The sequence below is a fragment of the Ambystoma mexicanum genome, chromosome 10 (genome assembly GCF_040938575.1).
Source record: "Ambystoma mexicanum isolate Mex_15411 chromosome 10, UKY_AmexF1_1, whole genome shotgun sequence".
NCBI lineage: Eukaryota > Metazoa > Chordata > Amphibia > Caudata > Ambystomatidae > Ambystoma > Ambystoma mexicanum.
In genome coordinates, this window is record NC_090932.1 from 687,998,616 (window position 1) to 688,025,619 (window position 27,004).

The 27,004-nt window shown below is 47.2% G+C and overlaps 1 protein-coding gene across 1 annotated transcript in view; it reads right to left on the reverse strand.

The window, feature by feature from the left end:
• The window catches only part of LOC138491650 (vitamin K-dependent protein S-like), a 313,966-nt gene that overhangs the window by 236,626 nt on the left and 50,336 nt on the right, over window positions 1–27,004 (reverse strand). Inside the window, exon 2 of the mRNA XM_069618286.1 lies at window positions 11,914–12,023. Within this exon, the coding sequence (XP_069474387.1) occupies window positions 11,914–12,023 (110 nt within the window). The remainder of the gene's footprint in view (window positions 1–11,913; window positions 12,024–27,004) is intronic.

A 27,004-nucleotide genomic window follows, 5' to 3' on the forward strand; every position in this document is an offset into this window, starting at 1 on the left:
GGGATCACTTCCTGTAAGGTCACCATACGAAACTTTTGGGGTTTGACAAACTTGTTCGCTGGGCGCAGATCTAATACAGGGCGGATGGTTTGATCCTTTTTGGGTACAAGGAAGTACACTGAATAAATACCTTCCGTTACCTGAGATAGAGGCACGACCTCTATAGCTCCTTTTTCCAGTAGCTGATCCACTTCTTGGAGAAGGATGGCGAGGTGTTCTGGTGTCATGCGTCGTCCCCTCGGGGGTCTGTATGTTGGGGAACTGTTGAACTCTATACAGTAGCCGCGGGCTACGGTGGATAGTACCCAGCGGTCTGATGTTATTCCCTCCCATGCTGGACGAAAGGATGTTAACCAGCCTCCGACCGGCGATGCATGGGAGGGGACCAGAATCTTCACGTCACTATGTGTTGTTGGTGGCTTGGGAGCCTTTAGGGGTGGAACCCCGGCCTCTCCCCTTGCCACAGCGTTGGCCTCTCTGATTGTACTGGCCACTATTACCTTGGTAGTTGTTGGCAGAATACTGTTGTTGCTGGTTTTGTTGCTGGCGTTGGCCACGAAAAAAGCACTTGTTACCAAATCCCCGCCTGTTAGGGGGCTTTGAGATTTGGTCCAAGGTCTTTATGACGTCAAATTATTTTTTCACATTCTCCAGAGCATCGTCAACTGCCTTACCAAAGAGGTTAGACTCTTCAATGGGCTTATTAATGAGGGACGCTTGCGTTTCTGCCTTAAACCCGGAATTGCGAAGCCAGACGTGACGCTTCAGCAAAATTCCCTGTACCAAAGTACGGCCAGCCGTCTCTGCTGCATTGAGTGTATTCTTAACGATGCTTTGGTTGACCAGAGAGCCTTCATTAATTGTAGCCAATAATCGAGTTTTAAGGGGTTCAGGGGCCTCTTCGATGTCCTGCGTAAGCTTTCCCCATTGAGCATCTGTGTAGTTTGCCAATAATGTATTATTATTGGCAATTCTGGTTGAGAATGCTGCAGAGGTGGTCATTCTCTTGGCCAGGGCATAAAGCTTCTTCCCCTCTTTATCCGGGGGTGCCTTGCTGGTAGACAGTGGGACCCCAGCCCTCTTCCTAGTGTTGGTCACCACTAAGGAGTCCGGGATTGAATGACCCCTAATATATTGTAACGCTCATCTGATTCCCACGGAGGCGCCGACCTGTTCTGGACTGCTATGACCTCTTCTAAGGTGATGCGCAGGACTCGGAAGACGGACTGGACCGGACCCCCAAACCTCGCCTGTCTGGCCCGTAGAAGAATCCTTCTGTAGATGGAAAAGGGGAATAACTGTCTGCTGGATAATGTGTCGGATTCCCCCCCTTCCCCCTCTCACACTCCTCGAACCCCCTCCGCGATTCCCGTAGAGTCTCACCTTAGAGTCTGAAAGGACGAGCTCTCCATCCTGCTTCCGATGCAGGGGCGCGTTGATTTCCAGTTACTTCACTGGATCTCGGGTTTGGTGAGTATTCAACTCCGCTTGACTTTTCCGATATGAGGCCGTAAGTATTCAGTTGCAAAAGTTCAAGCCTTAATTGTCTGTTGTCCTTTTCTCTATTTCAGATGCAGGATGAAGAATCCGCGTAGAGGAATGGATTCGCTGAAGGTAAACTCTGGTGAGTCTTTTTGATGGATGGTTCCCTTAGTGATCTTGCTTTCACCCACTAATGCGTGTGTCTTTTTCCCCTTAGGGGCCGGGGTAAGGAAGTGCCAAAGAAGCGGCGCCGACCCGAGGTGAGGAAAGATTGTCCCAAAAATAATCAGGTAAGTCTTAAGGTGGAAGAATCAGGCCTTCCTCAATCTGTTCCTTCGCTCACCTTTGTTTTGTCTCTTTATCTCCTTAGGCGCTGAAAGGCGGCGGATGGTGCCAATGGTCGCTGAAGAGCCCGAGGGCGCCTCGTGAAGGTGAGTGGAACGCGGCGCTGCAGCGAGCGATGCGATGCGCTTCTAAAAATAATGTCTTTTCTCAGGATCGTCGGAGTGATGGTTCCGGACTCCGGATGGAGGTAGGTAAAGTTCAATTATTCACCTTTCTCTCCTTTCCTTCCTTTTCAGGTGTTCCAGGTTGCAGGCAGGCGTGGCTGGAGCCAGGATGCAGGAGCAGACACGGTGAGCGTCCAGCTGCTAGATGCAGAACAACGCGAAGCGTGAGGTGCTGTCTGGGCCTGGTTTAAATAGCCCCCAAAGTAGTTCCAGGTAAGTATTCTTCCTCAGCCACGCCCGAGTGGTAAAATAGTCCCATAGGTAAAATAGTCCCTTTCAGATCTCAAGGAGGTCTGGATCCGGCAGCATGGTCTGCATCAGGTAAGTCCATCCAAGCACTCCCATAATGAGCCTGGCGCCTATGGTGCCAGACTGATGCCTTCTATGAGCCTGGCGCCAAAGGCGCCAGGACAATGTCCAAAGAGCCCCTATAAGGGGTTGCTGGGTCCCTCCCTGTGGACATGATGTCTGCTTTCGGGGACGCTGGGCCTGAACTGGCTTCCCGGGATTAGGCATCATGACATATATAGTGGGTCTGACTGAGAGGGTGAGAACAATTTCTCAATTCTCAGATTGACCCCTCTCACCAGTGCCGGAGTGGATAGTGAGGGGGTAATACGTCTTTTAACTGAGGCGAGGATGGGAATTGTTTGCTAGTGGGAGGTTTTTCCTTGATAATCCTTTCCACAAAGTCAGTATCTGGGGTGACCTCCCCGGTTTCGAGTTCGAAATGTGCTGCTGCCTTCTTCAGTAGTGCATTGAAGGTGGGCTGATCATCAACAGGCGAAGGGTTCCTGACTGGTGTAGTCTCAGTAGACCTGATGACTATACTGTCTGTGTCTGTAGACCTAGCTGGTGACTGCCAGGGATTTGGGTCACCCTCGCCTGTGTCATCCTCGTACCCCTCCTCACCTATGTTAGAGTCCTCATGAAACCCTTCTTCTTCTTGTTGGTCTTCATCATTAATTAACTCATCTTCCTGCTGGAAGTGAGTGTCCTCCTCAGTGAGGTCGTAAGAGTCCATGGGCCTCATTACACGGAAGGCGGTAATCCAGGGTGCTATTAGCACCCTGGACCATGCCGGTAAATTACCGGCACCGCCTTGGCGGAAAGGGGATTTACCGCCCCATTCCAAGGTTGGAGGGGCGGTAAATCCCCTTTCCGCCATTGCCCTTCCCCATTCCCATTTCAGCCCCATAGGGCTCTATGGGAATGGGGAAGGCGCTAATTACGGCACCGCAATTTTGCGGTGCCGTAATTAGCTCCGAGGTCCCTTAGCGGGTTGGTACTTAACGCCTGCAAGAAGCAGGCGTTAGTTCCTCCAACCCGCAAAGGGACCTCGTAGTACGGCGGTAAGGGTTAACGGTCACCGTTGCCATTAACGGTGACCGTTAACCCTTACCGCCGTCCGTGTAATGAGGCCCCATGTCTTCGTGTATGGGGTTATAGAACCTTGGGTATTTAACCATTGGACTCTCCTGGGGTGCCTCCCTTGGTCTCTTGGGAGCCCTATTTTCTGGGATGGCCATGAACCTGTCTATTTTATCCATACAGGACTGGAACTTCTCTAAGGTCCACTGAGGTAGGCCAGAGCGGTCTGGGAATGAAAAAGGATTTTCTTCTCCCTGTAGTTGCCTGGTTCTGTCCCATAACGTCGAAGAAAGCGAACCTTCGCCTTCTGAGTAGCCTTCTCGCAGGCTTGGGCTTTCCGTCAACGGCGGGAGCTGTCCTGACCTGTTTTCCTGCGCCTTTGGCGTTTCTTTGGCCTTGTGCGCGGTTTTCGACGTATCGCTCGCCGTCCGTCTCTGGGCGTCTTTAGTGGATATACGCGCAAGGCTTTCGGCGATCATTCTCTCTGCCGAGGGATCGGTCGTCGTCGCGCTAGGTAATGTCGAGTCTTTACTGGTAACGTGAGCATTCTTACGAGGCGCGTCGCCGGAGGATTTGGTGCTAGCGCCCTTATCTTTAGAATGCCCGGACGCCTGTGGCCGAAGCGGTGGCGGGAAGGGCTGACGACCCTTACGGTCGGCAGAAGACGCCGGTGCACCCGACGCCCCCGTTGGCGCTATGGCTGCCTTCGTCTTCGACAAATGCGTGCCGGGGGGTATGTGTTTTTGTGCTTTTTTGTGTGCGTCCTTGTCGCCGGGGTGTTCATCCCCATAAACTGGGCGTGAGTCGGGCTTGTCGGGGCCGGGGACGGACGACGAGGAGCGTGGACGCTCCTTTGAGAGGTCTACAACCTCCGTTACGGGGGCCGTGTAATCACTGTCCTCATCACATTCGGCGGCGGCGGCAGCGGGCGAGGAGTCAGGCCTAGACATGGCGTAGGCCGCCCACCTTTTGACCTTGCGGTCCTTTAACGTTTTGGGCTTCAGTAACTTACAGGCCGCACAGCCGTCCTCCTTGTGATCGAGGGGCAAGCAACGGTTGCACCGTTTGTGCTTGTCTTTCCAGGTATATTTACCCTTGCAAAGCGGGCAAAACCTAAAGAGCGTCCTCTCCATAGCTGAGGGCCAGAAGTGTGATTACGACCTCGAAAGAGAGGGAGGGGAAAGAGAAAGGTATTCTCAAAGAGAAAAGAAAGACCACACAACCCCACTCTCCCTACTGTGTAAGGCCGGCGAGGCCAGGCCACGTGTTCGGCAGCGCCGAAGGATCTCCTCCGCTCGTCCTTCCGTCGAAGATCTTTCTCGGCGGAGAAACAGCTCTGCGTCGAGGGAGGGATCTATGTTATTAATAAACGACCAAAGGTCGAAGGAATGATTTGGCAATCTCTCTCGAGGAGCTCCGCATAAAGGCGACCAGTAACTGGGCGGAAAAAAAACAATCTGAGGGACCTCGACGCGTGAGGGATTGCGGGTACAACGCACGTCACTATAGGGATAGTGTTACAGACACGCCTTGTCGACGTCTCCTTTTCGACTACAAAAAACAAAATGCAATACTCCCCAGTGACCACTGGATGTCGGACCTATGCACAGCATGTGATTCTAAGCAGATTAACAAACATCAGAACACTAATTATTTTACGCACTTTTTGGTTGTTTTGAAAATAAACTACTGGACGGGTTTACACCAAATTTACAGAAGCATGCTTTCGGGACCAAGCCGCCGCCGCTGCTGCTGCCGCAAATCTGGCGAAAAATCCGTTCAGCGGTTTGGGCTGTAGGCGTGAGCACATTATTTTTCCATTGCGTCTATGGGAAAAAAAATGTTGGGACCCCCCCTATAACTTTGCCTACCCTTGTCTAAACCTCACCAAACTTGCCAAATAAATTCAGAGCGGGCCACATAATGCAAACTTTCGTAAGGATTCGTCCATGATGAGCGAAGTTATAAGCCGCTCAAAAAGTGCTTTTCCTATGAGTTGAGTAACTTAACCATAACTACATGGCTGCTACCGCAGGCTGTGCAATATATATTTGTATTTTTTAGACCACAACTTGTGCATGCATTCACTTAGGTATTGTTATACTTGACTATTCTCAAGGCCAGGTAGGATGTTAAGAGCCTCTTTTCTTTACATCAACATTGGCTTTGAATTTATGTCAGAGAAATTAACGTTATTTTTGGGTAACATTTTCCTCTTTTTGCATTCCCCATTTTAGACGTTCATCTCATTATGTGAGGTTTACTTGGCTATCTCTCAGGCCAGGTTTAGTGCTGGTTTCCTTCTTTCTTATCCATTCTTTTGTGTTCTCCATTTCAGCCTTTATTACGATTATTTATTTTTCATCACACATATCTTTCTTTCCCTGATGAAGGACGTGCTTGGTCTGAAATGCATTGGCCAATTACTGTCTTCCTGAACATGTATTACATGCCTTGAACCAACATTGTTTAGCTATCTTCCATTGTTTATTATTTCCTTGTATCCATGTTGAATATAAAGTGTAGTGTTTCACTACGAAGGATCAACCACTACTGTGGATCTTCTCAGTCTTTTTTGTCATGAAATTGGGATTTGACCCCTGCCTGCAATTTCCCCCACTTCACTGGGGTGCTTTCCAATTCTCGTCGTGCAGCAAGGTGTAATTGTTTGTGCATTTATGTCTTTCAGTTACCAAAACGAATTCCCTTTTTTGCAGAATTGACTTGGAAAGTAAACATATCACACGATAAAGAAACATGAGAATATTCTATTTAAACATCCTTATTGAACCATCTTACCTAAAAACGGTATGGTTGCAGCTTCATTTTATACATCATAAATGCAGTTCTATAAGTACAAGAATACTAATTGACTTGAGCCGAAAATGGCTTCTCGGGGTTTTACTACTGTATTTTAAAGCTTTAAATACGTCCAACAAACGAACTTGTGTGATAAGGTCAGATGTTTATAGTCATTGTTAGACACAGCCTTGTAGATTGTTATTTAAGATGTGATGAAGCACATTTGCAATTGTAGGAACCCATGCTTTGTTTTTCATAAGCAGTCATAAAAATAAGATTAGCGGGAGCCTCTCACATTTGGTCACCCTGTGATATGATATGATATGGCATTTATAACGCACTTATACACAAGTGTTTCAAGGTGTGACGAGGCAAGGGAGGGGGAACAGAGGGAAGACAGGCAACGATCCTACTAGGCCAGGTGTCATTCAGATCGCGCAAGTGCAAGGGAAGGGGGAGGGGGAAAGTGCGGGGGCAAGTGGGAGGGGACAGTGCAGTACATGGGATAATAGAATAAATAAACAGTAAGTAAAAGTACAGCCAGCTGGTGGCAAGTGCAAGGGTAAGTGCAGACATCAGGTGTCAAGTGCTGGTAGTGGGAATGTAGGGATACAGAAAACAGTCCCCAAGTGTGGGGGTTGCCAGGAAGGCAGTGCAGGTGTGTGACTGGTGGGGGGGGGACATGGGCCCGAGATCAGAGGGTGTCCAGGTAGACAGTGCAGCCAGGAGGTCAGCAGGGGAAAGGTGGAGAAAAAGCAGAGGCAAAAAGAAATGGTTTGAGGTGCTTCCGGAACCTGAGGTGGTTCCCCTCAAGTTTAAGGGAGGCAGGGAGGCTGTTCCAGAGGGAGGCTCCAGCTGCAGAAAGAGATCTACCGCCAACTCGTTGCTTGGAAAAGTGACTGACCCTGAGGGAGTTGGAGGCGGATGAGCGAAGAGCTCGAGAAGGAAGATATTTAGTGAGAGAGAGTTGAAGGTATTGAGGCCCCAGAAGGCCTTGTGGACAATGCATAGGGTTTTGAACTTAATCCTCGCAGCCACTGGGAGCCAGTGCAGAGATTTCAGTCCTGGGGAGATACGGTCCATGGGCTTGAGGCCAAGGACAAGTCTCGCAGTCCTGTTTTGGATGAGTTGCAAAGGGCAGAGAGTAGAGGCAGGCAGATTTAGAAAGAGGCTGTTGCAATAGTCCAGCCTAGAGCGAACCAGAGCTCTGGAGACAGTGAGCTTCTGGGCGAAGGTGAGGAAAGGAAGAATACCTCTGATGAGGTGCAGCTGGTAGTGTGACTTCTTAGAGACATCAGAGATGTGAGGAGAGAAGGAGAGTGTGGAGTCGAAGATGACCCCGAGGTTTTTAGCCTTGCAGGTGGGAGCAGGAAGAGGGCCAAGACAGGACGGCCAGAGAGCTGCAGGAAAGGAGGGAGCAGGTGTGCCGATGAGGAGAATCTCAGTCTTAATGGCATTAAGGCAAAGGTCATTGGCGGCGCACCACTCCTGGATAGCAGACAGATAGTCAGAGATGAGGGACGGTGAAGAGGTGGCCAAAGGTAGCCTAAAAATTAGCTTAGTGTCATCCGCATAGCACTGAAAGTTGGGGCACAGTCAGGCAATGCGGTGAGCAAGGAGTGCCAGGCATTGGTTGAACAGCCAGGGAGAAAGATTAAACCCTTGGGGGACACTACACTACAGGTAGAGAAAAACATAGCAGAGAGGAAGGACCCAAGTTGGACCTGGAAGGGTCGGTCAGAGAGAAAAGAAGTCAGCCACGCCAGGGCCTGACCAGTGATACCCAGGTTGTCACGCAACAATTGAGTAGGATGGCATGGTTGACAGTGTCAAAGGCAGACGAGAGATCGAGCAAGATGAGGACACAGGGGGTGTTGGAGTCAAGGATGGAGAGCAGGTCTTCACGGATGTTCAGGAGAGCAGTTTCGGTGCTTCTGGCAGCTCTGAAGCCAGACTGGTGGTCATGAAGACAACCAACAGATTCAGGGTGGAGATTAAGCTGAGAGATGGCCAGTTTCTCCAGGAGCTTGCCCAGGAAGGGAGTGATGGAAATTGGGCGATAGCTACCGGCCAGGAGGGATCAACAGAGGGTTTCTTAAGTAGAGGGTGTACAAGAGAGTGCTTCAGAGGGGGGGGGGGGACTCCAGTGGCGAAGGAGTGGTTGCAGGCGGGAGCCAGGGAGTCGATGTGGTCCTTGATGGTTTTGGAGGGTTAATAGTACATTCCAGAAAATAGGTTGCATGAGAAGAAAGAGCCGACAAAAGGCTAGGACATGACATCAGAATTTGAGAAGGCAATGAGATGACAGTACTACACAATGAGAAAATATGATTTGTTTATGATCACAGTGTTGCCCGGTGGCAAAGCTGGGATATGAGCCTCAACACTTTAATTCCAAGGTCTCAAATTTGGCTTCCTAATCACCTCTCCCAAAAAATGATGTATGCTGTAGATTGGGGGGTGGCTAGTTTTTACAACTCTCGTTCCATGGACCAGGCTCTAGACCTGCACCACGCTGGAGTTGTGTTCGTTTTTATAACTAGTGCTTTCTGGTGCATGTACATTTTTGTTGGTGTATGGTAGGTGTTTCCATCGTCAAAGTTTATATACTCAAGTTTAGTAAACTCAGGGAGCAGAAACGCGGAGTGCGCCTTGTCAGGATCTAATACTGTGACCTGGCATTGAACACAGATTTTTGCAACAAGGTCTTACAGGTATTACTGAATTCATAGATCAGATCAGACCAGGTTGTCAACAGTCAAGTAGCAGGGTAGAATATCATGAAGGAGTTATTTATGATCTGCAAAAAATGGCCACTGACATCCATCAAGCAGCCAAATAGCCCTTCTACCCCCAAGGTAGATGACTATGGCACATGCCCCTTTTGCCATCCCATAAAGACATATCTGAAGCAGTAGAGTTGCTACACTAGGACTACAGAACAAAAAGTAGCATGGCTGCACTATGGCTCCAGATCGAGTAGTGGAGTAGCTGCGCTATGGCTCCAGGTTGAGCAGTAGAGTGCCTGCACTATGACTCCAGAACAAGCAGTAAAGTGGCTACTCCATGGTTCCAGATCGAAAAATAGCACGGCTGCACTACATCTCAAGATCAAGTAGTAGCGTTACTGTGCTAGGGCTACAGATTGAGCAGTAAAGTGGATGCACTATGACTCCAGAACAAGCAGTAGTGTGGCTACTCCATGGCTCCAGATCAAGCAATAGCATGGCTGCACTATGTCTCAAGATCGAGTAGTAGCGTGACTGTGCTATGGCTCGAGATCAAGAGGTAGAGTGGCTGCCCTACGCTCAAGATCAAGAAGAAGCGTGACTGTGCTATGGCTCCAGATTGAGCAGTAGAGTGGCTGCATCATGGCACCGAAATCAAACAGTAGAGTGGCTGTGTTATGGCCCCTGATTGAGCAGTAGAGTGGCTGCACTATGGCTCCAAATCGAGTAGTAGAGTGCCTGCACTACAGCTCCAGATCTAGCAGTAGATTAGCTGCACTACTGCTTCTAGATCAAGCATTAGTGTGGATGTACTATGGCTCGTGAACAAGCAGTAGAGTGGCTACTCCACGGCTCCAGATCGAGCAATAGCGCGGCTGCACTATGTCTCAAGATCAGGTAGCAGCATGACTGTGCTATGGCTCCAGATTGAGCAGTAGAGTGGCTGCATCATGGCACCAGATCAAACAGTAGAGTGGCTGTGTTATAGCCCCTGATTGAGCAGTAGAGTGGTTGCACTATGGCTCCCGATCGAGTAGTAGAGTGCCTGCACTACAGCTCCAGATCTAGCAGTAGATTAGCTGCACTACTGCTTCTAGATCAAGCATTAGTGTGGATGTACTATGGCTCGTGAACAAGCAGTAGAGTGGCTACTCCATGGCTCCAGATCGAGCAATAGCGCGGCTGCACTATGTCTCAAGATCAGGTAGTAGCATGACTGTGCTATGGCTCCAGATTGAGAAGTAAAGTGGCTACCCTACGTCTTAAGATCAAGTAGTAGCGTGACTGTGCTATGGCCCATGATTGAGCAGTAGAGTGGCTTCAACATGGCACCAAATCAAACAGTAGAGTTTCTGTGCTATGGCCTCTGATTTATTGAGCAGTTGAGTGGCTGCACTGTGGCTCCAGATTGAGCAGTAGAGTGGCTGCACTACGGTTCCGGATCAAGCAGTAGAGTGGCTGCACTACAGCTCCAGATCGAGCAGTAGAGTAGCCACACTATGGTTCCCGGTCGAGCAGTAGAGTGGCTGCACTACAGCTCCAGATCAAGCAGTAGAGTGGCTGCACTATGGCTTCTAGATCGAGCATACGAGTGTCTGTGCTATCTCTCCTGATTGAGCATTAGAGTGGCTGCACTATTGCTCCTGATCGAGCAGTAGAGTGGCTGCACTACAGCTCAGATCGAGCAGTAGAATAGCTGCACTGCTGCTTCTAGATCGAGCAGTAGACTACCTGCACTACTGCTTCTAGATTGAGCATTCGTGTGGCTGAAGCATTGCTACTGATTGAAATGCATGCCTATTTGAGGTTGAAAAGGGCCATCTTGTTATAGTAGAGAAAACATGGTTCTCACAGTGCTCTGGAAATACAAGGCTAAGTAAGCAAGTGATATATAAGACCTATAATTCCTTAACGAGTAATGTAACTTTCATGTGTAAAATCAATGCTTAAACATTTTACACATGAAGTTTCCACTACTCATTTTAATGTAGTTGTATGGGGGACAGGGGGAAAGCTCGTGATTTGTTTCCACCGCCTCTCATTTCAGTATTTACTCCCTCATGACATTTCTGGCGTAAATGCTGTAGATTCCTATGGAATCCACTGTAAACATCTCAATGTGCACTGCAGTGTGCAAAAGCGAGGCTTGAAGACGATTTCGCCTCCACTTCACATCTTCCTTTTGCCTGCTACAGTGCAAATGGTGAGGGCACCTCTATACAGCCAGGTGCACAAGTAACGGGTCCCTTTCGCATAATTTACGGGGACTTGCAAAATGTGCCCCAAATATGTAATAACAACATTTGGAGAGATGTCTGGCTTCCTGGACCTGCTGTGAGTTCTTGGTGATCAAAGGTTCATTTTGGATTTTAAAAGAGCCCACTTTAGATTGATATAGGTTTATTTACTTGTTTCTTTTAAGGTGATCACATCAACGTTTTTGTTGTTTATAAACTGCACAGAAAATACTTAATTACAACGTTTTGCTAGTAATGCCTTCTTTCATTCACTCTTTGCAATCAACATGTATTGTTATATGCTGGAGCCAACTCTGAATGAAAAATAACTTTTAAGGTAAATTTGGAACATTTCCTCCTGTCACAAAAAGCAATCTGAGCCTGTCAAAATCTAACACTTCAGATTCTTGAATAACAAAGACTAGTTGTGCCAAAGGATAATAAAAAAGCAACCCACTGATCCCTTTACAGTCTCGGTCCGCTACCTGTGGCACTCCGGATATTTTGGACTACAACCCCCATGATCCTTATCCATTGATAATGCTGGCTAGGGCTGACGGAGTTGTCCAAATCATCAGGCGGGTCAAAGTGTGCAGATCCTTGCTTTACCAGGAAAAGGAATTGGTGGGTGGCATTATTTAAGTCAGAAAAGGTTGCAGACTGCCTGCCGCTATAGATGAACGCTGTAGATGAACACACTCATATACACCTTTCCCCCTGACTTGGATATATGTCCCACAAGGAAAGTGTGCATTCAAGCACGTGCACACCACCAGGCCATACCTTGTTAACTTAGAAAGGGGAAATTCCATGAGTAGAATGTTCTCAGCGTCTTCATTGCCCAGGTACAAGCCATTCGTTGAGCGAGTCGTCTCCAGAAGAACACAAGTGCCCTGTGAATTTATAAAGCAAGATCAGATTAAGTAACGGTTGAACGAGTTAAAAACTCTCTAAAGTCTCAGGCTTGACGAATGGCGCACTTTAGTTGCAGAATGCCAAGTCTGGTAGACCTAGGCCTGCACTTTCAAACCCCAATTATTCTCTTAACAGAGAGAACGAGCCTTCATCAGAAGTTGCAAAGTGTAATACTGAAAGCAACTTCGAATCCATCCAATACCACATATTTGAAGAACAATAGTCAATATTGTGTCACAAAACATAACAGTATGAAATATAGGCAACAATGCTCGTCCCGTTACTTCAGAGTCATGAAGCTCTGAGTTTAGACCTCTTTAGCATAGAAGGCAAATGTTTATTGAAACACAACGGTGCATTGACCTTCCGATCCTAAAATGGAAAGCCAGCTGATTGCATTTGATACAGCTATGTTTGGCTGTGATATCTTCGAGGAGCAGAACAACCCTAAACAAAGTCAACTTAACCTTCCATCCGTAGCCCACGGCCAGGTCTCATATCCACTCAGCTATCGCAGTGTGTCGAATATACGTGCAGATGTTAGTGTCTCTAGTCTTTTTAAATGCATTATTATCATAATCACTGTACACAAACATGGGTTTCAACTCCATTAGGATAACGTCGTAAAATGCAATCTTTGTCCAAACACCCTAAGCCATCTGTATACCAGAACATGGACTGCAACATGCAACATGGACTCGCTGAGGGCGAGTAAATTCATCAAATTCACAACAATATGCTCTATAGCCCAGCCCTTAAATGGAATGAGAAATTGGGTGGGTTGGAGGCAGCTCAGTGGAGTTACAACATTATATTTGACCTGAGACCACTCTTCCATGGCTCGAGAAGTGTAGTGTTAAAAGAGGTGTGTCCTATTGTGGTTAGTTGAGCAAACTCCCCATCTTGTTATCTGAGGGGGTGAGCCCCTAGCAAATGGTTTGGTCCGGCCACTACACAATGTGGCTCCTAGAGGGTGGAAGGAGTGGGATCCCACAGGCTTGCCACACCACCAAGGTGGGGTGTTACAGGTCTCAGTTCCCAAAACACGTAAAGAAACATCTTTTGCTATTTTGTAACTGAAAGCTGGTACAAGATCATCAGGCTTCTCTTATATGTCATATGTTAAAACCCTTACTGGTAAGGAGGAACCACGGAGCGGCTCAACCCTACAGCGTCAGGAAATCATATCCCAGAGTATGTGCAATGTCAACAGAGGAGTTCCCAAACCTACCACAATAAGGGTTCTGACAATCACGGTCCTCGCAGTTTGGAGGGAGAGGCATCGAGGCAACGGGAACCGCCAGCATGAAGACTTGAAACACTGTGGATGCACCCACAAATGTGCCAGCGGGATTCAAAGATTACAGCGAAGCAGCGAGCTGCATTTAAAGAAGCGGACCAAAAAGGTGAAGAAGACACCTGTTTAAACATTTCTGTGAAAACTAAATAGAGGGATTTGAATATCTGCTAGAGGAAATGAGAACTAGGAACCATAACGGCCCCTGCCAATCTGAAAGCCTGGATCGGTTACCTAAGCCGTGAAGTATAAAAGGAGGGAAAAGAATGTGGAAGAGGAGGAAGAAGTTTAGGGGGAAACTAGAAGGTAGTTGTTACGCTTCCAAACTGATCCTAGATACATGGGGAATATACAACCTGGAAAGAAGTAGTCTACGCCTTGGCCAACCTACAGCATTTACTCTGGAGAGGGCTAAACCAGAGCACCGAACCACAGGACGGCAGACTGATGGGAGAGTGGCAGACCTAGTGAATAGTCCTGACCTAGTGCCGAAGGAAGCCTGAATGTTAAGTGGTTACTAAAGAGGAGAGCCAGTGACAGGAGGGTGACATAATATCTTCCCAGAAAGGACCCTGAATGGACGGGCAGGGGGAAAGACATACCCATTAAATTAAATGCAGTGAAATCCAAGGTCTGGGAGTGACTGGTATTCGGCAAGGAGAGATACAGGACTCCAAGTGCATGGGGAGCTGAGTGAACGCCTACGAGAAGGATCTTGAGAAAAGGAACCAGAGAACCGGATACTTAGGAAAGGTTTGCAAGACACAGTGAAAACAGGAAGACTGGAGAGGTACATACTGTGAGTAAGCCCTGTAGAGCTTCCCATGTCAACTTATCTGTTTTCTGTTGTTATTTTAGGATTGGACATCTTACGTTGGCCGAAACCTGCAACATTTGTGTTGAAATCTTAGGGTAGCCAGGAAGCTAAAAGACACATTGAGATTAGGGGTTCGAATTTTCTGCTGGCCACATTGTTTCAACATTATTTTGTAAACTAGAGCATCCCGGAGAGGGACAAGGACTTGTTAGAATAGGTTCCAAAAGTTATGATTTGGACTCTCGGCTTTGAAGGTGATGGATACTTCAAGAGAACTCCACTTATGTTGACACCTGCCTGAGGATGTTTGCTTTAGGAACATCCTTATTCTTTGTTGGCATATCTCTAGACCCTACAGGCATTTTGTCCAAACCTGGTCCTGAGCAAATAACTAATCAAGTTATTCAATTGAACTACATTAGTAGTGTGTGATATGTGTCATTGCTTGAAAGTGCCAAACTAGGTAACTAATGAAGTGGCAAACAGACTATTGTGGAGAATTAGATCTATTACCAAATAGTCCTGAAGTGAAAGGGCAGTAATTGTACAAAAAGGTGTGTTTAATATAATATAATTACTCAGTAGTCCAAAATAACTAATGCAATAAAAATAGTAAAATACAAAATGGAAATGTAATCTAAACAAAAAAGTTAAATGTAGGCTCCGATCCATGTCATTTAGGCCAAGGTTTTAAAGTGGGTGCCGCAGTGGTATGCGTGTACTCTGCATGCTATAATTTCCCATCCCAGCGACATTGCTAAAGGGGTTAGCGTGCATGATGCAGTGATATATCTGTAGCATCCAAGGCACAACTCCACCCACCGAAACAACACAGAAGGCCTCTGGACACACGTCAATATTCAGCCCACCCCCATAAACTGAAAAATATACTCTCCAATTTACTCTTCATAAAAACAATGGGGCTCATTGTAAATTGGGCAGTGTGGAAAAATGTGGCAGCAATACCATTACCGCTGCATTACCACACCACCCAACTACGACTTCGGTAAAGAGGTGGAGGATTCACCTCCAGCTAAGAGCTTGACGTAAATCCGCCACCTTTCTGCCAAAAAACATCAATTCTGCCAAAATCTCCCATGGAGTCCTGGGGACTCCAATTAAAGGGGACTAACACCCCCTACCACCACTTGTAATCTGACGGTAATACCGCCAGACCAAATGGCAGTAACGGTAATACTGTTTGGTGGTATCTTGGTGGATTTACTGCCAAGAGAGATAGTGCCAAACTTGTAATGAGGCCCAACTGCCAGTGGAATTACCGTTGCAGTAATTCTGGCAAAATCCCCCATTGAGTCCTATGGACTCCAAATTAATGGGGACTAACACCACTACTTGTAATCAGGCGGTAAAGTTGCCCATACGAAGTGGCGGTAACAGTAATTCCGTTGGGTAGTATTCCGGCGGGTTTGCTGCCGGAATACCACCCAACTTGCAATGACCCCCAAACGGTTTCCTCCTTTTAGCTGCTCTCTACAGTAATCGGTGTGGTTTTGCTATGCTTCTAGTGTGCTTCGTTTGTTTTTCAATTATTCCAGGTATCGATAGGTGAGCCCTGATATGAGAGGCAGCACCATGTTGCGTGAGCAAGGGAAGTTGGCCTTTGGTCAGTGGCCCCAACAGGGCAGCATCTAAATGTCAAATTTAAAACGAAGCTGGTGCCCGATTCTGCCCCAAACCCACTTAAAACCCTGACCCTCTATTTGACCCAGCCATACTTCAAGAAAGGCAATGATATCCTTGATATCCAGTGATTTTTCTCTTTCATTGAGGGATCAGTTAGGGATTTTCTGTTTCTAGATCCACAGTGAACTTAAACAATTGCTCTACCAAAAGAGAATCGGTTAAGTGGTCTTTTATTATTGCTCTGCTGGCAAGTCAATCTGCACCCGGTAATGATGTCTTTAGCCTGCATAGCCACAGTCGGAATAACAACACTGCAGTCCAGTTGATTTTAAAATGGAAAAAGACAAGCTTACCTGGTTGTGGGCCCAATATTGTGATTAGTGAGTAGGACCTATCCTGCTGCATGTGCATTCAGGTCTCTGCCTTCACCCCTCCAGTTGCACTTGGCTAACAACTGTTTTATAACAGATGTCAATGACCTTCGTAGGGGCACTATATTATAGCTACCGTGGGTTTCCACCATCCATTCATTGATTATTATACACTTTCCTGGCTGATCTCTTCTCATTACTTTCAAGGAAAGTCATGCTCACCAGTGGTTTTCCACAGTAGTCAGTATAGCCAACTCTGCTCTTTAATGAAGCTGTTCAAGACCTTCAACCTGAATGTCGTTAATGTTAAATGTATTTGTACCGCGCACCGTCACCACCGGAGTGGTCCCCAGGCGCTCTGGTGGATCTGAAAAGGAGAATGTGAAGAAAGGGGGGAGGGCGGGGTTAGTAGGGTGTAGTGGGAAATGGCAAGTGAGATTTGTGATGTCCCGTTGGCAGCTTCAGTTCGGTTTGCACCGTTTGCTGAGCTTAAGTGCGGTTTTCGGGTCTGTGCGAATTCCCATGTGCTCTTGTGACATGTTATGTGGTGTTAGTCTGCTGTTACAATGGGGTTTGTTGTGCCGAAAGGTGGTTGTGTGAGTTTCACTATGAGAAAAGTTGAGAGTTGGGTTAGTAGGTTTTCCAATCATTTTGCTCAATAATGCGGTTGTCACATTTCATGGGGCCTCATAACAACTGAGGCGGAACGGGTTAACGGGCTCCGCTAAAGGAGGCGGACCGGTTAAATCCGTTCAGCCTCATTACAAGCTCCCCTCGCGGGAACCGGTAAGGAGCGTCTGGTCAAACCAGGCGTCCTTACCGGGTCCCGTGAGGGGAAGAGGGAGCAAACAACGGGCCGCTCGTAATCGGGCCGTTGTTTGCTCCCTCTCCCATTCCCATTGAGCCCTATGGGGGCTCAAATGGGAATGGGGAATCTCCGGGCCCGGGTTCCTGGAGGGAGGACTTACCGGGCCCTCCAAACTCAGAATGGTCTGGTAATTCCCCATTCAGGGAACCCGGACCCGCACCCGATTTTGGCGGCAGCCATGCTGCCAATAGCAGCATGGCTGCCACCAAAGTCGTAATGAGGCCCATGGGGTTGTAAACGGACCCATGCCTGTGAGCACACAACGTTATTCACCTGTATCTCGCCATACAGGAATGGGGAGACGTAAGTTTCTTAAACCAAACTGTGCAGCTCATTCTAGTTGTAGGAAACGAGTAATGGTGGCAGTGTGCTTTCTAAATATGCTACTTGACTGTCAGGAACAGGAAGCGCCAACCCCTCCCTTCCGTATACATAGGCGAGGTCTTGTCACTTATCATGGCATCACAACGAATGGAGTCACAATCCTAAAGCTATACTACCCAAGGTGTGTAGTTTCCAGGCCATCATAGAGATACCACAGGAAAGCACATAACATTATGCAAGTGCTCAGAGCCTGAAACCTGTCAAAGACCTGTCCACACAGGCAGATCTAAAGTTGCTGCCCAGGGAATGCCAGATTGCCCGACAACAAACTTTTTGTTTTACTTCTGTGAACTGGACCTCATTTCCCCTCTGACCTCGTTCTGAGTATTGCTTGGTTGTGCCAACTCTCTGTTTACCGGACACAACCCACATCCTGCCGACCTTCTTTTATTATTCTCCTCAGTCCTGTCGCAGGCTCTGCCACACTCCTCTCACAGCACCAGTTTCCTCGTTGCCACCTTCCAATCTCCTGCCATCCTGGCGTCGACTTGACTTTCCTCACTTTGACCTGCCCCGACTGAGTGACTGTCATCCGCCTGGCTTTTCTTAATACTCTCCCTACTCACTTCATCTGCTTGAGGTCTTATTAGCCCCCGCTTAAGGAATGTTTTTCTTTTGACCATGTCTTTATTCCATTGTGTGGCCACAATCTACAGACTCAAGTCCTTGGGGAGGCAACTGTGACACTCTGTTATTCTGCGGTTGCTCTTACGTCGGTATGGGTTCTTTTTTATTCAAATATCTTATTCACACGTGTTTTCCCTACAGCTGGGAGTAAGTGTGGGTACCCCAAATGCAATCCCCATCTAGATTTTACGTGAAGAACTGGGTATTTTGTATTATAGGGATCTCGTTGCCCTAGTGTGTATGCAGCAATGGAGTTTGCTTTTGCGTCATTCTAGAGTCGCGCTTTCTCAAGGTGCATTTACTAGGACTGTTTTGCAACACATTTTTCTTCTTGATCCTGCTCTAAGGGAATATGTGCTTACAAATGTTCTTTGAACCACGGCCTCCATTAGACGATGAGTCAATATCATTCGATATGCTGGAACTAAGACCGTAGAGTCAATTTAATCCCACCTTCAATAACATAGCCCTAAACATGTTTGAAAGTCAGGTTATTGAACAAATGCATAAGGTGAATTTCAAGAAAAAGTTTCCTTTGACCATTAAAAATAACCAACTCAAACGTATTTAGAATCTATCCAAAGATGAAAGTCTGATCATCAAACCCCCAGATAAGGGAAGAGCTTTTGTGGTCATGGAGCTTGAGTTGTACCACACCAGCTGTCGGAACCTCCTATCAGATGAGATTGTTCACATGAGACTAGATATAGACCCTATCATAGAGATAAAAGACCTAATTAAGATCACACTATATAGAGATGAAGAAAACAAGTGGATCTCTTTGAAAATGAGAGTTCCTGATCAACAAATTCCCCATAACTCCAGTCTTTTACGCACTTCCCAAGATCCATAAACATGCAACCTTGCCACCATTCAGACCAATAGTCGCAGGTACAGAAAGTGTATTTGTTCCCTTAGCCATCGATTTGGATAAACTATTACAACCTCTTTTACAATCAAAAGATACCTATTTACGAGACACCACTGATTTTCTAAACCATCTTGAAAACAGAGGGTCCATTCTATCTGGCTATATACTCTTTGCATTGGATGTGGGAAGCCTCTACACATCCATCCCACACCAAGACAGATTGGAGGCAGTGGAATGGATTCTCTTAAAATATGACACAGTAAGAGGTAACAAGCTATTTATAATTGAATTATTATACATCATCCTACACAACAACTATTTCAGGTACAACAATAAATACTATGCCCACATTTCAGGCACTGCCATGGGCTCTGCTATGGCCCCGGCTTATGCAAATACATTCATGTATCACCTGGAAAAGGAACATATATTGGAGAATTTGCATTGGAATAGTTATGTGGTTATCTGGAGAAGATATATAGATGATATCTTTGGAATATGGTCAGGCACCAGATCACAACTCAATGAATTCTTTGAATATCTCAATGGGCTACATCCCCGGATTAAACCACATTTACACTTTATGGATGTGGAAAATATCTGACACTGGACTGAAAACGAATGCGTATCACAAACTCCCAGATGTCAATAATGTTCTACACTATGCCAGTTTCCACCCAAGAGAAATGATGCAAAGTCTACCTTACACCCAGTTATTATGTATTAAAAGGATCACAACGAATACTGTGACACTGGAAAAAGAATGTTCAGACCAGAAATCCAAATTCATCGAGAGAGGTTATCCATCTGAAATAATAAAACAAGCCAAAGAGAAAGCAGATACAATAGATAGAGGGACACTACTTCACCCCAGTCCCAAAGATAAGTGGATTTCACTACTCTACATATCAGAATTTTCAAGACAGAGCTTTCATTTCCAAAGAATCATTACAAACATTTGGAAACACTTACATCACAATCCAATGCTTCAGAAGCTTTTTCCCAAACCACTGATGATGGCCTATAGGAGAAGCAGAAATCTTAGAGAAAGATCAGTGAAATCCGGAAAAAAAACAGACAAACAAATGACACTAGCCACACGTAAGAAGGGTAAATATCCTTGCCTACAGTGCAGTAATTGCAGTAACATTGTAAAGGACAATACTATTCAACATCCCCACACTGGACAAAAGATTGCCCTCAAGGTTTTTGCCACGTGCAATAGCACAGGAGTTATCTATGCGATAAAATGCCCTTGTGGCCTTCTGTATGTTGGTCAGACTACCAGATCAGCACGAGAAAGATGGTTGGAGCATAAATCCAACATATGTACCCAAAATATGAAGTCACCAGTCGCTAGACATTTCAAAGAACATTGTCAACATTTATCTCAGATTAGATTTATGATTTTGGAGGTGGTTCGGACATCTCCCAGAGGAGGAAACAAAGGTAAGAAACTAGCACAGAGAGAAATGTACTGGATCCATTTATTCAATACATTACACCGCAGAGGTACGAATGAAGAGTTCAATCTACATTGTTTTCTATGAACATGGTTTATTCTAACTGATGAATTTCTGTCAGGATTCCGACAGTGCCTAATGCAGGTTTGGGGCATTTGGTACACACCACGCACAAAGGGCAACATCCTGGACTGGGGAGAGACAGGCAGTGGTCCAAGCATCAGTATTTTAGGACTTTGTTGTGCCCTATTTGTAGAATGCAGGCCTGGAGGCAGCAGAATGCAGCATTCGGCATCAGGACCAAGAAAGACTTCAAATCCCAGCATGCTCGCGCTTTCGCGAGCAAAAGAACTACTTCGGGACAACGCCCGAGAACCAGCGCATGCGCGCGACGCACGCAAGGATCCCTGCTTGTGCTAAAAGAGATGGACCTGAGCAGACGTGCAGATAGAGGGCTCCTGCAGGCAGCGACCCGCGGGGCCAAACCCCACCTGTGAACACTGCAGGCCCCGCGCACCATGACAGATAAGTGCATTTCTTTTATGGCCAAACTATTGCGAACAAGCGACCGCTAACGGAACGCTTGCAGAAAATAACAGATACATTCAGCGTGTGTCTGGAACACGCTGGTTGGGATTCGGCGTTGTGTGCACACGTCGGTAGTGGGGGGAAGCCTAGCACTGGAAGGGATTCCAAAGTCCGTCTTGGCGGAACACTCACCCGGTGCCAATTAGTCAGTGTGAAGTAACACGGCCTGACTAACTCAACTCGGAACGAATGAATGTGTGAATGTGCCGTGTGAGGAAACACGGTTGTTGACATAACACTCACTCCTGTTTTTGGTTTTCTTGTAGCGGCGCTCCGCTGTAGTGATCAGCAAGAACTTGTATCGCGCTGTAGTGTTACGGCAAGAACTGGGGCAAGCTTGCATACCTCTCAGCTGCATCACACGAAGCTAAGTGTCTTTTGAGTTATTCCATTACAGTGCTTGGTAATACTTGTTCCAGGGGTGTCTGTGTGAACAGCTCAAGAAGCGTGATAGGAACGCTTCTACAAAAGTAATGTGCATCAATCACCATTGTGTATAGCGTGAGACCCAACAGGTCTCTGAGGTTCTTGCTGAGAGTAAGAGTGAGTGTAAGGGCGGAGTGCCATCGATCTCAGGAACCCCACAAGGGGACAGCAAGACGGACCTTTCCTAATAACCCCCTTTTCCTACCATTCCTTTACCCCTTCTTCCAGGTTACCCTAACTTCCCCCTACCTATCCAATCCAGCGGACCCTAACCCTCTTTCCCCGGCGTGTTACGGAAGCCTGAGTTTATTACCAAACCAGGCACCAAGACCCAACGGGGAGGCAGGTGTACGTGCTACCTCCGCGCAAGGTTGAGTGCCTGACAGTAGCACAAGCCCAAGTATTTCAAGCGCCTGGGTAGCACGACACCATGGAGGAGGTATTGGCAGCATTACGGGAGTTGAAAGACGAATTGCAGGCCACCCGTCAAGATTATGTAAACCTAGCTGGTCAAGTGCATACCCTTACTGTGCAGAGTAATGCCCAAGCTACCCCCTTGCCCAGGGATCAGGTTCCACCCACCCCAGTTCAGGTACACGTATCTACTGAACCGCCCTTGCCCTTGTCAGCCCCGGAAAGGTATCATGGCGATCCACAGCGTTACAATCAGTTCATCATGCAATGTCAGCTGCATTTTATCACCAAGCCTACCATATTTCGCAGCGCTCAGTCCCGTACAGCATTTGTGATCTCTTACCTGGGTGGGGATGCTGCATCATGGGCTACGCCCCTGGTATCGAAGGATGACGCTATCCTGTATCATTGGGACACTTTTCTAGAGGAATTCGGTAAGATCTTTAACCGTAAGGCAGCAACTCTAATTAAAGACAGAGAATTACTTACCCTGCGTCAAGGAGGTAAGGACTTGGTTACTTATGTAACCACTTTTAATCGCTTAGCGGTGGAAACTGATTGGCCAGAGAAGAAGCGCCTGGCTTTATTTTACCAAGGGCTAAGGGATGAGATGAAGGACCTCATAGCGCAAGTAGATCCGCAGCCCGAAAGCTGTTCCTCCATGATAGACCTTGCATTGCGTCTGGATCAAAGACAAAGCGAGAGAAGGCAGGATAGAAGGAAATGGGAATCGAGACCACTGGCCAGATTAGACCACCAACCAAAACCTAGTAAGAATGAGAAGCCAGTGGACGAACCCATGCAGATAGGAACGGTGCGTGGGCCGTTGACCAAAGAAGAGAAAGACAAAAGACGTAGGGAAAAGCTTTGTTTGTATTGCGGTAAAGGCAGACATTTTGTAAGAGAATGCCCTGCCAAACCCAAGGGGGAGCTGCCGGGAAACGAGAAAGCTCGCCAGTAAGGGTGGTCCGGGCGAGCCAATTAGAAAACACCCCGAAGCTCTTGGCTAATACTTACCACGTACAGGTGGTTCATGTGACAGTCTTAGGTCATATCAGTTGGGCGGCCAAGCGAGCTCCAGTATCATTGATGATAGACTCAGGAGCCACGGGCAATTTCATCGACCAGGACCTAGCATGTAAATTGGGAATACCCCTACACGACAAGGAATGTAAGGAAGAAGTGCAGTCAGTGGATGGGTCACCACTCACTTCTGGCCTCATTACTAAGCAGACTAGGTGGGTACATTTGGAATGTAATTCCCAGCATCATGAAGACATAAGGTTCGATGTAATTGCAGCACCCCAGTTCGGAATGATCCTCGGGTTGCCTTGGTTGGGGACCCACAATCCGGAAGTGGACTGGACTCGGGGTTCCTTACGTTTTTCGTCTTACCACTGCTTGGAACATTGTCTCAGCAACCCCGCCAAAGTTCCGGAAAACCATAAAATCCAGAGTACGCCTAGGCAAGGGCACGTGATTGGGAGTACAGAGACCCTACCAGCAGTCTACCAAGCCTATAGGGATGTTTTCAGCAAGGCCGCAGCAGAAACCCTACCACCTCATCATACATTTGATTGCCGAATAGATTTAGAACTAGGTGCAGCACTTCCGTGTAGCCGAATCTACGCATTGACCGAATCAGAAAACAAACACCTGCGAGAATACTTAGACACAAATTTGGCTAATGGATTTATACGTCACTCCATGTCACTGGTGTCGTCACCCTTGTTCTTCGTCCCTAAAAAGACCGGAGATCTAAGAACTTGTATTGATTATAGGGCAATCAACCGAATAACCGTAAAGAATCGATACCCACTTCCATTGATACCCACCTTGTTAGATCAGGTGCGAAATGCTAAAATCTACACCAAACTCGACCTACGAGGGGCTTACCATCTGGTGCGGGTGCGTGAGGGGGACGAGTGGAAGACTGCTTTTAGCCCCAAGTTGTAACGCTCACCTGATTCCCGTAGAGGCGCCGGTCTTGACTGGGCGTATACCGTATCTTCAAAGGTGATGTGTAACACACGGCTGGCTCTTTGGGCTGGACCTCTGTGCACTGTATGTCTGACTCGAAGGGTAAGATGTCTGCAGATAGAAAATATGGGATTAAGGAACTGGGTTATTGAATGTCTCTCTCTTCTTCCCTTTCTCTTCTCCTGTAGAACCCCAAAGGTTAACGCTCTCACCTTAGGTAAGTGAACGCCGTGCTCTCCATCTGCCTCAGGGCAGGGTGCTGTAACCAGTTTCTTCACTGGATAAGGGGAGCAGGCCTCTTGACTTCAGAGGACTGCTGTCCGTCGTTTACTGCACGAACGGTAAGTTTCGAGTAATTCTAATGTCTTTAAAGTCTTTAGTAATGATGTTTCTTGTTTTGCAGGGTTCCGGCGATGGCGGATGACGGGCTGAAGTGAGTTGAAGATGGAGCCCGTGTGATGAATAGAAGCGCCTGGAAGCACGTAAGTAAGCGCTTGTTGCCTGCTTCACGATGCGCTCTAACTGTCTTTTTATTTTGCAGGTACAAGTTCGGAGCGGCTGCAGGGTGCCGGAATACCCACTGGGTTAGATGTGGAAAGGAGTAATGGCACGTGAGTATTAAAGTTCCCCAATGTCTTTAAACGCACCTTGTTTTGTCTTTCAGATGCGGGATGCAGCGCCGAAGGCCTCCGGAGCGTGCGAAGAGTTGGTAAGCTTTTGTCTTTCAGATGCCGGAATGCAGTGTGAAGACCTCCGGAGCGCACGAAGAGTAGGTAAGCCTTTGTCTTTCAGATGCCGGAATGCAGCGCGAGGCGTTGGTGACAGCCGATGGACCAGGTAAGTGAAGAGCTGTCACTGAAGACCGTAATGCTAACCTGTTCTTTCTTGTCTTTATAGGTGTTGCTGAAGACTGGATTCAGGATGGTAAGCCTTTTTCCTTAGGCCCAGGATCAGATGCAGTAGACACGATGAGCGTTCTGCTGCAGAGGATGCAGAATAACGCAAAGCAAGATTCATCCATCGGGTGTGGTTTAAATAGCCTCCTGTAGTGCTTAGGTGTCTCCTTCCACAGCCACGCCTAGGTAAGAAAAGAGTTCCTGCTTTCCAGAAGAGTTCCAGTGTTCTGAATCTAGGGAGTGGCTCCTGCCCCACCCAACAGGAAAAGTAGTTCCAAACAGAAGAGGATCAGAGGCTCAACTGGCAGGCAAGTAAGCAGCATGGTCTGCTGCAGGTAAGTCCACCCAAGCATTATGAGCCTGGCGCTTCCAGCGCTGGGACTGGGCATATTTATGAGCCTGGTGCCACTGGCGCCAGGACTGGGTCCAAAAGGTCCCAATTGGGACTGGTTGGCACTCGGAACCTGGGTTATGGATCTGCTTCCAAGGGAGTTGGGAAAACCCTGACCTTTTGGAAGCAGAGATCATGACAGTACCCCCCCTCAAGGCCCCTCCCAAACCGGGCTTCTCCGGGGGTTTTGGCTTGTCAGGAAATGTTCGGTGAAATCTTTTGATTAGGCGAGGAGCGTGGACATATTCAGCAGGTTCCCAGGATCTCTCTTGGGGGCCGTAGCCTTTCCAGTCAATTAGGTAAAATAGTTTAGATTTGGAGATCTTGGAGTCCAGAATGCTTTTGACTTCAAACTCGAGTTCTCCATCAACTAGGATAGGTTTTGGAGATTTAGTTAGTCGGGTTTGAGGTTGCACGGGTTTTAATAGAGAGACGTGGAAGACCGGATGTATCTTCATGTGCGGGGGCAAGTCCAACTTGACCGCTACTGGGTTTACTATGGTAGTGATGGAATAGGGACCAAGGTATCTTGGGTTGAATGTGCGTGGCCCTTTTAGAGGTAGATATTTGGTGGATAACCAGACTTGATCCCCTACTTGATATTGAGGGGCTTCCTTCCGATGTTGATCTGCTCCTTTCTTGTATTGTTCTTTAGCCCTTTGAAGGTGAGAAACAGCTTCCTTAAAGGCTTGGGTGATTGTAGAATGCAGGTAGTCTACTGCTGGTGTTTCAAGATCTTGGAGGGGATCCAACTCCGAGGTTCGAGGGTGACTGCCGTACAAAAGAAAAAACAGGGTTTTCCCAGTTCCCGAATGGACAGAGTTATTGTAGGCATATTCGGCTATCCAAAGGATGTCTTTCCAAGTTTTTTCAGTTTGTTGCAGCATGCAGCGTAAATACTGTTCCAGAGTTTGATTGGTCCTCTCGGTTTGTCCGTCGGTCTGAGGGTGGTGACTGGTCGATAGTCTCACATCAATTTGAGCCGACCGACAGCAACTTCGCCAAAAATGAGAAATAAATTGACTACCTCGATCCGAAATTAGAACCGAAGGAAAACCGTGCAGTCGAACGATGTTTTCGAGAAATTCTCGGGCCATAGTTGCTGCTGTTGGCAAGCCTTTGAGCGGAATGAAATGCGCCATCTTGGAGAATAAGTCCACGATTACTAGAATCGTATTGTATCCGGAGCATGGAGGTAGATCGGTGATGAAGTCCATAGAAAGCGTATGCCAAGGGCGAGGTGGGATGTCAATAGGGCGTAAGAGGCCTGTTGGTATTTCCTTTTGACTCTTGTTTTGGGCGCATACTCCACTGGACATTATAAAGTCTCTGATATCTTTTTTCCAAGACGGCCACCAGAAGTAGCGCTTGATCTTTTCTGAGGTCTTGGCCATACCGGGATGTCCTTCCATTAAAGAATCGTGATAACAAGAGATTACTTTTTTCTGTAAATCTGTGCTGGGTAGGTATAATCGTTCTTGGAAATACAATAAGTTGTCCTTTACTGCAAAGTCCTTTCCCTGCAGATGCCAATTATGTATGTCTGCTGGAGTTACAAGTTGCCTGGCTTTATCCTTAACTTCCTCTATGGATTCTGTGGCGATTACACCCAGAATTCTTTGTTCGGGAATGATTGGTACAGGTTTAGGGTTGATCAAGTGTTCTTCCACTCCCATCCGAGAAAGGGCATCAGCTTTACCGTTCTTTGTACCAGGTCGATAGGTAATTATGAAGTCAAACTCGGCAAAGAATAATGCCCAACGGAGTTGTCTATAGGATTGGGCTTTTGCGGTTTTCAAATATTGCAGGTTTCGGTGATCCGTAATCACAGTAACGGTGTGTCGGGCCCCCAGCAGATAATGCCGCCAAGCCTTAAAGGCAGACTTGATAGCCAGAAGTTCCTTGTCAGTAATCGTGTAATT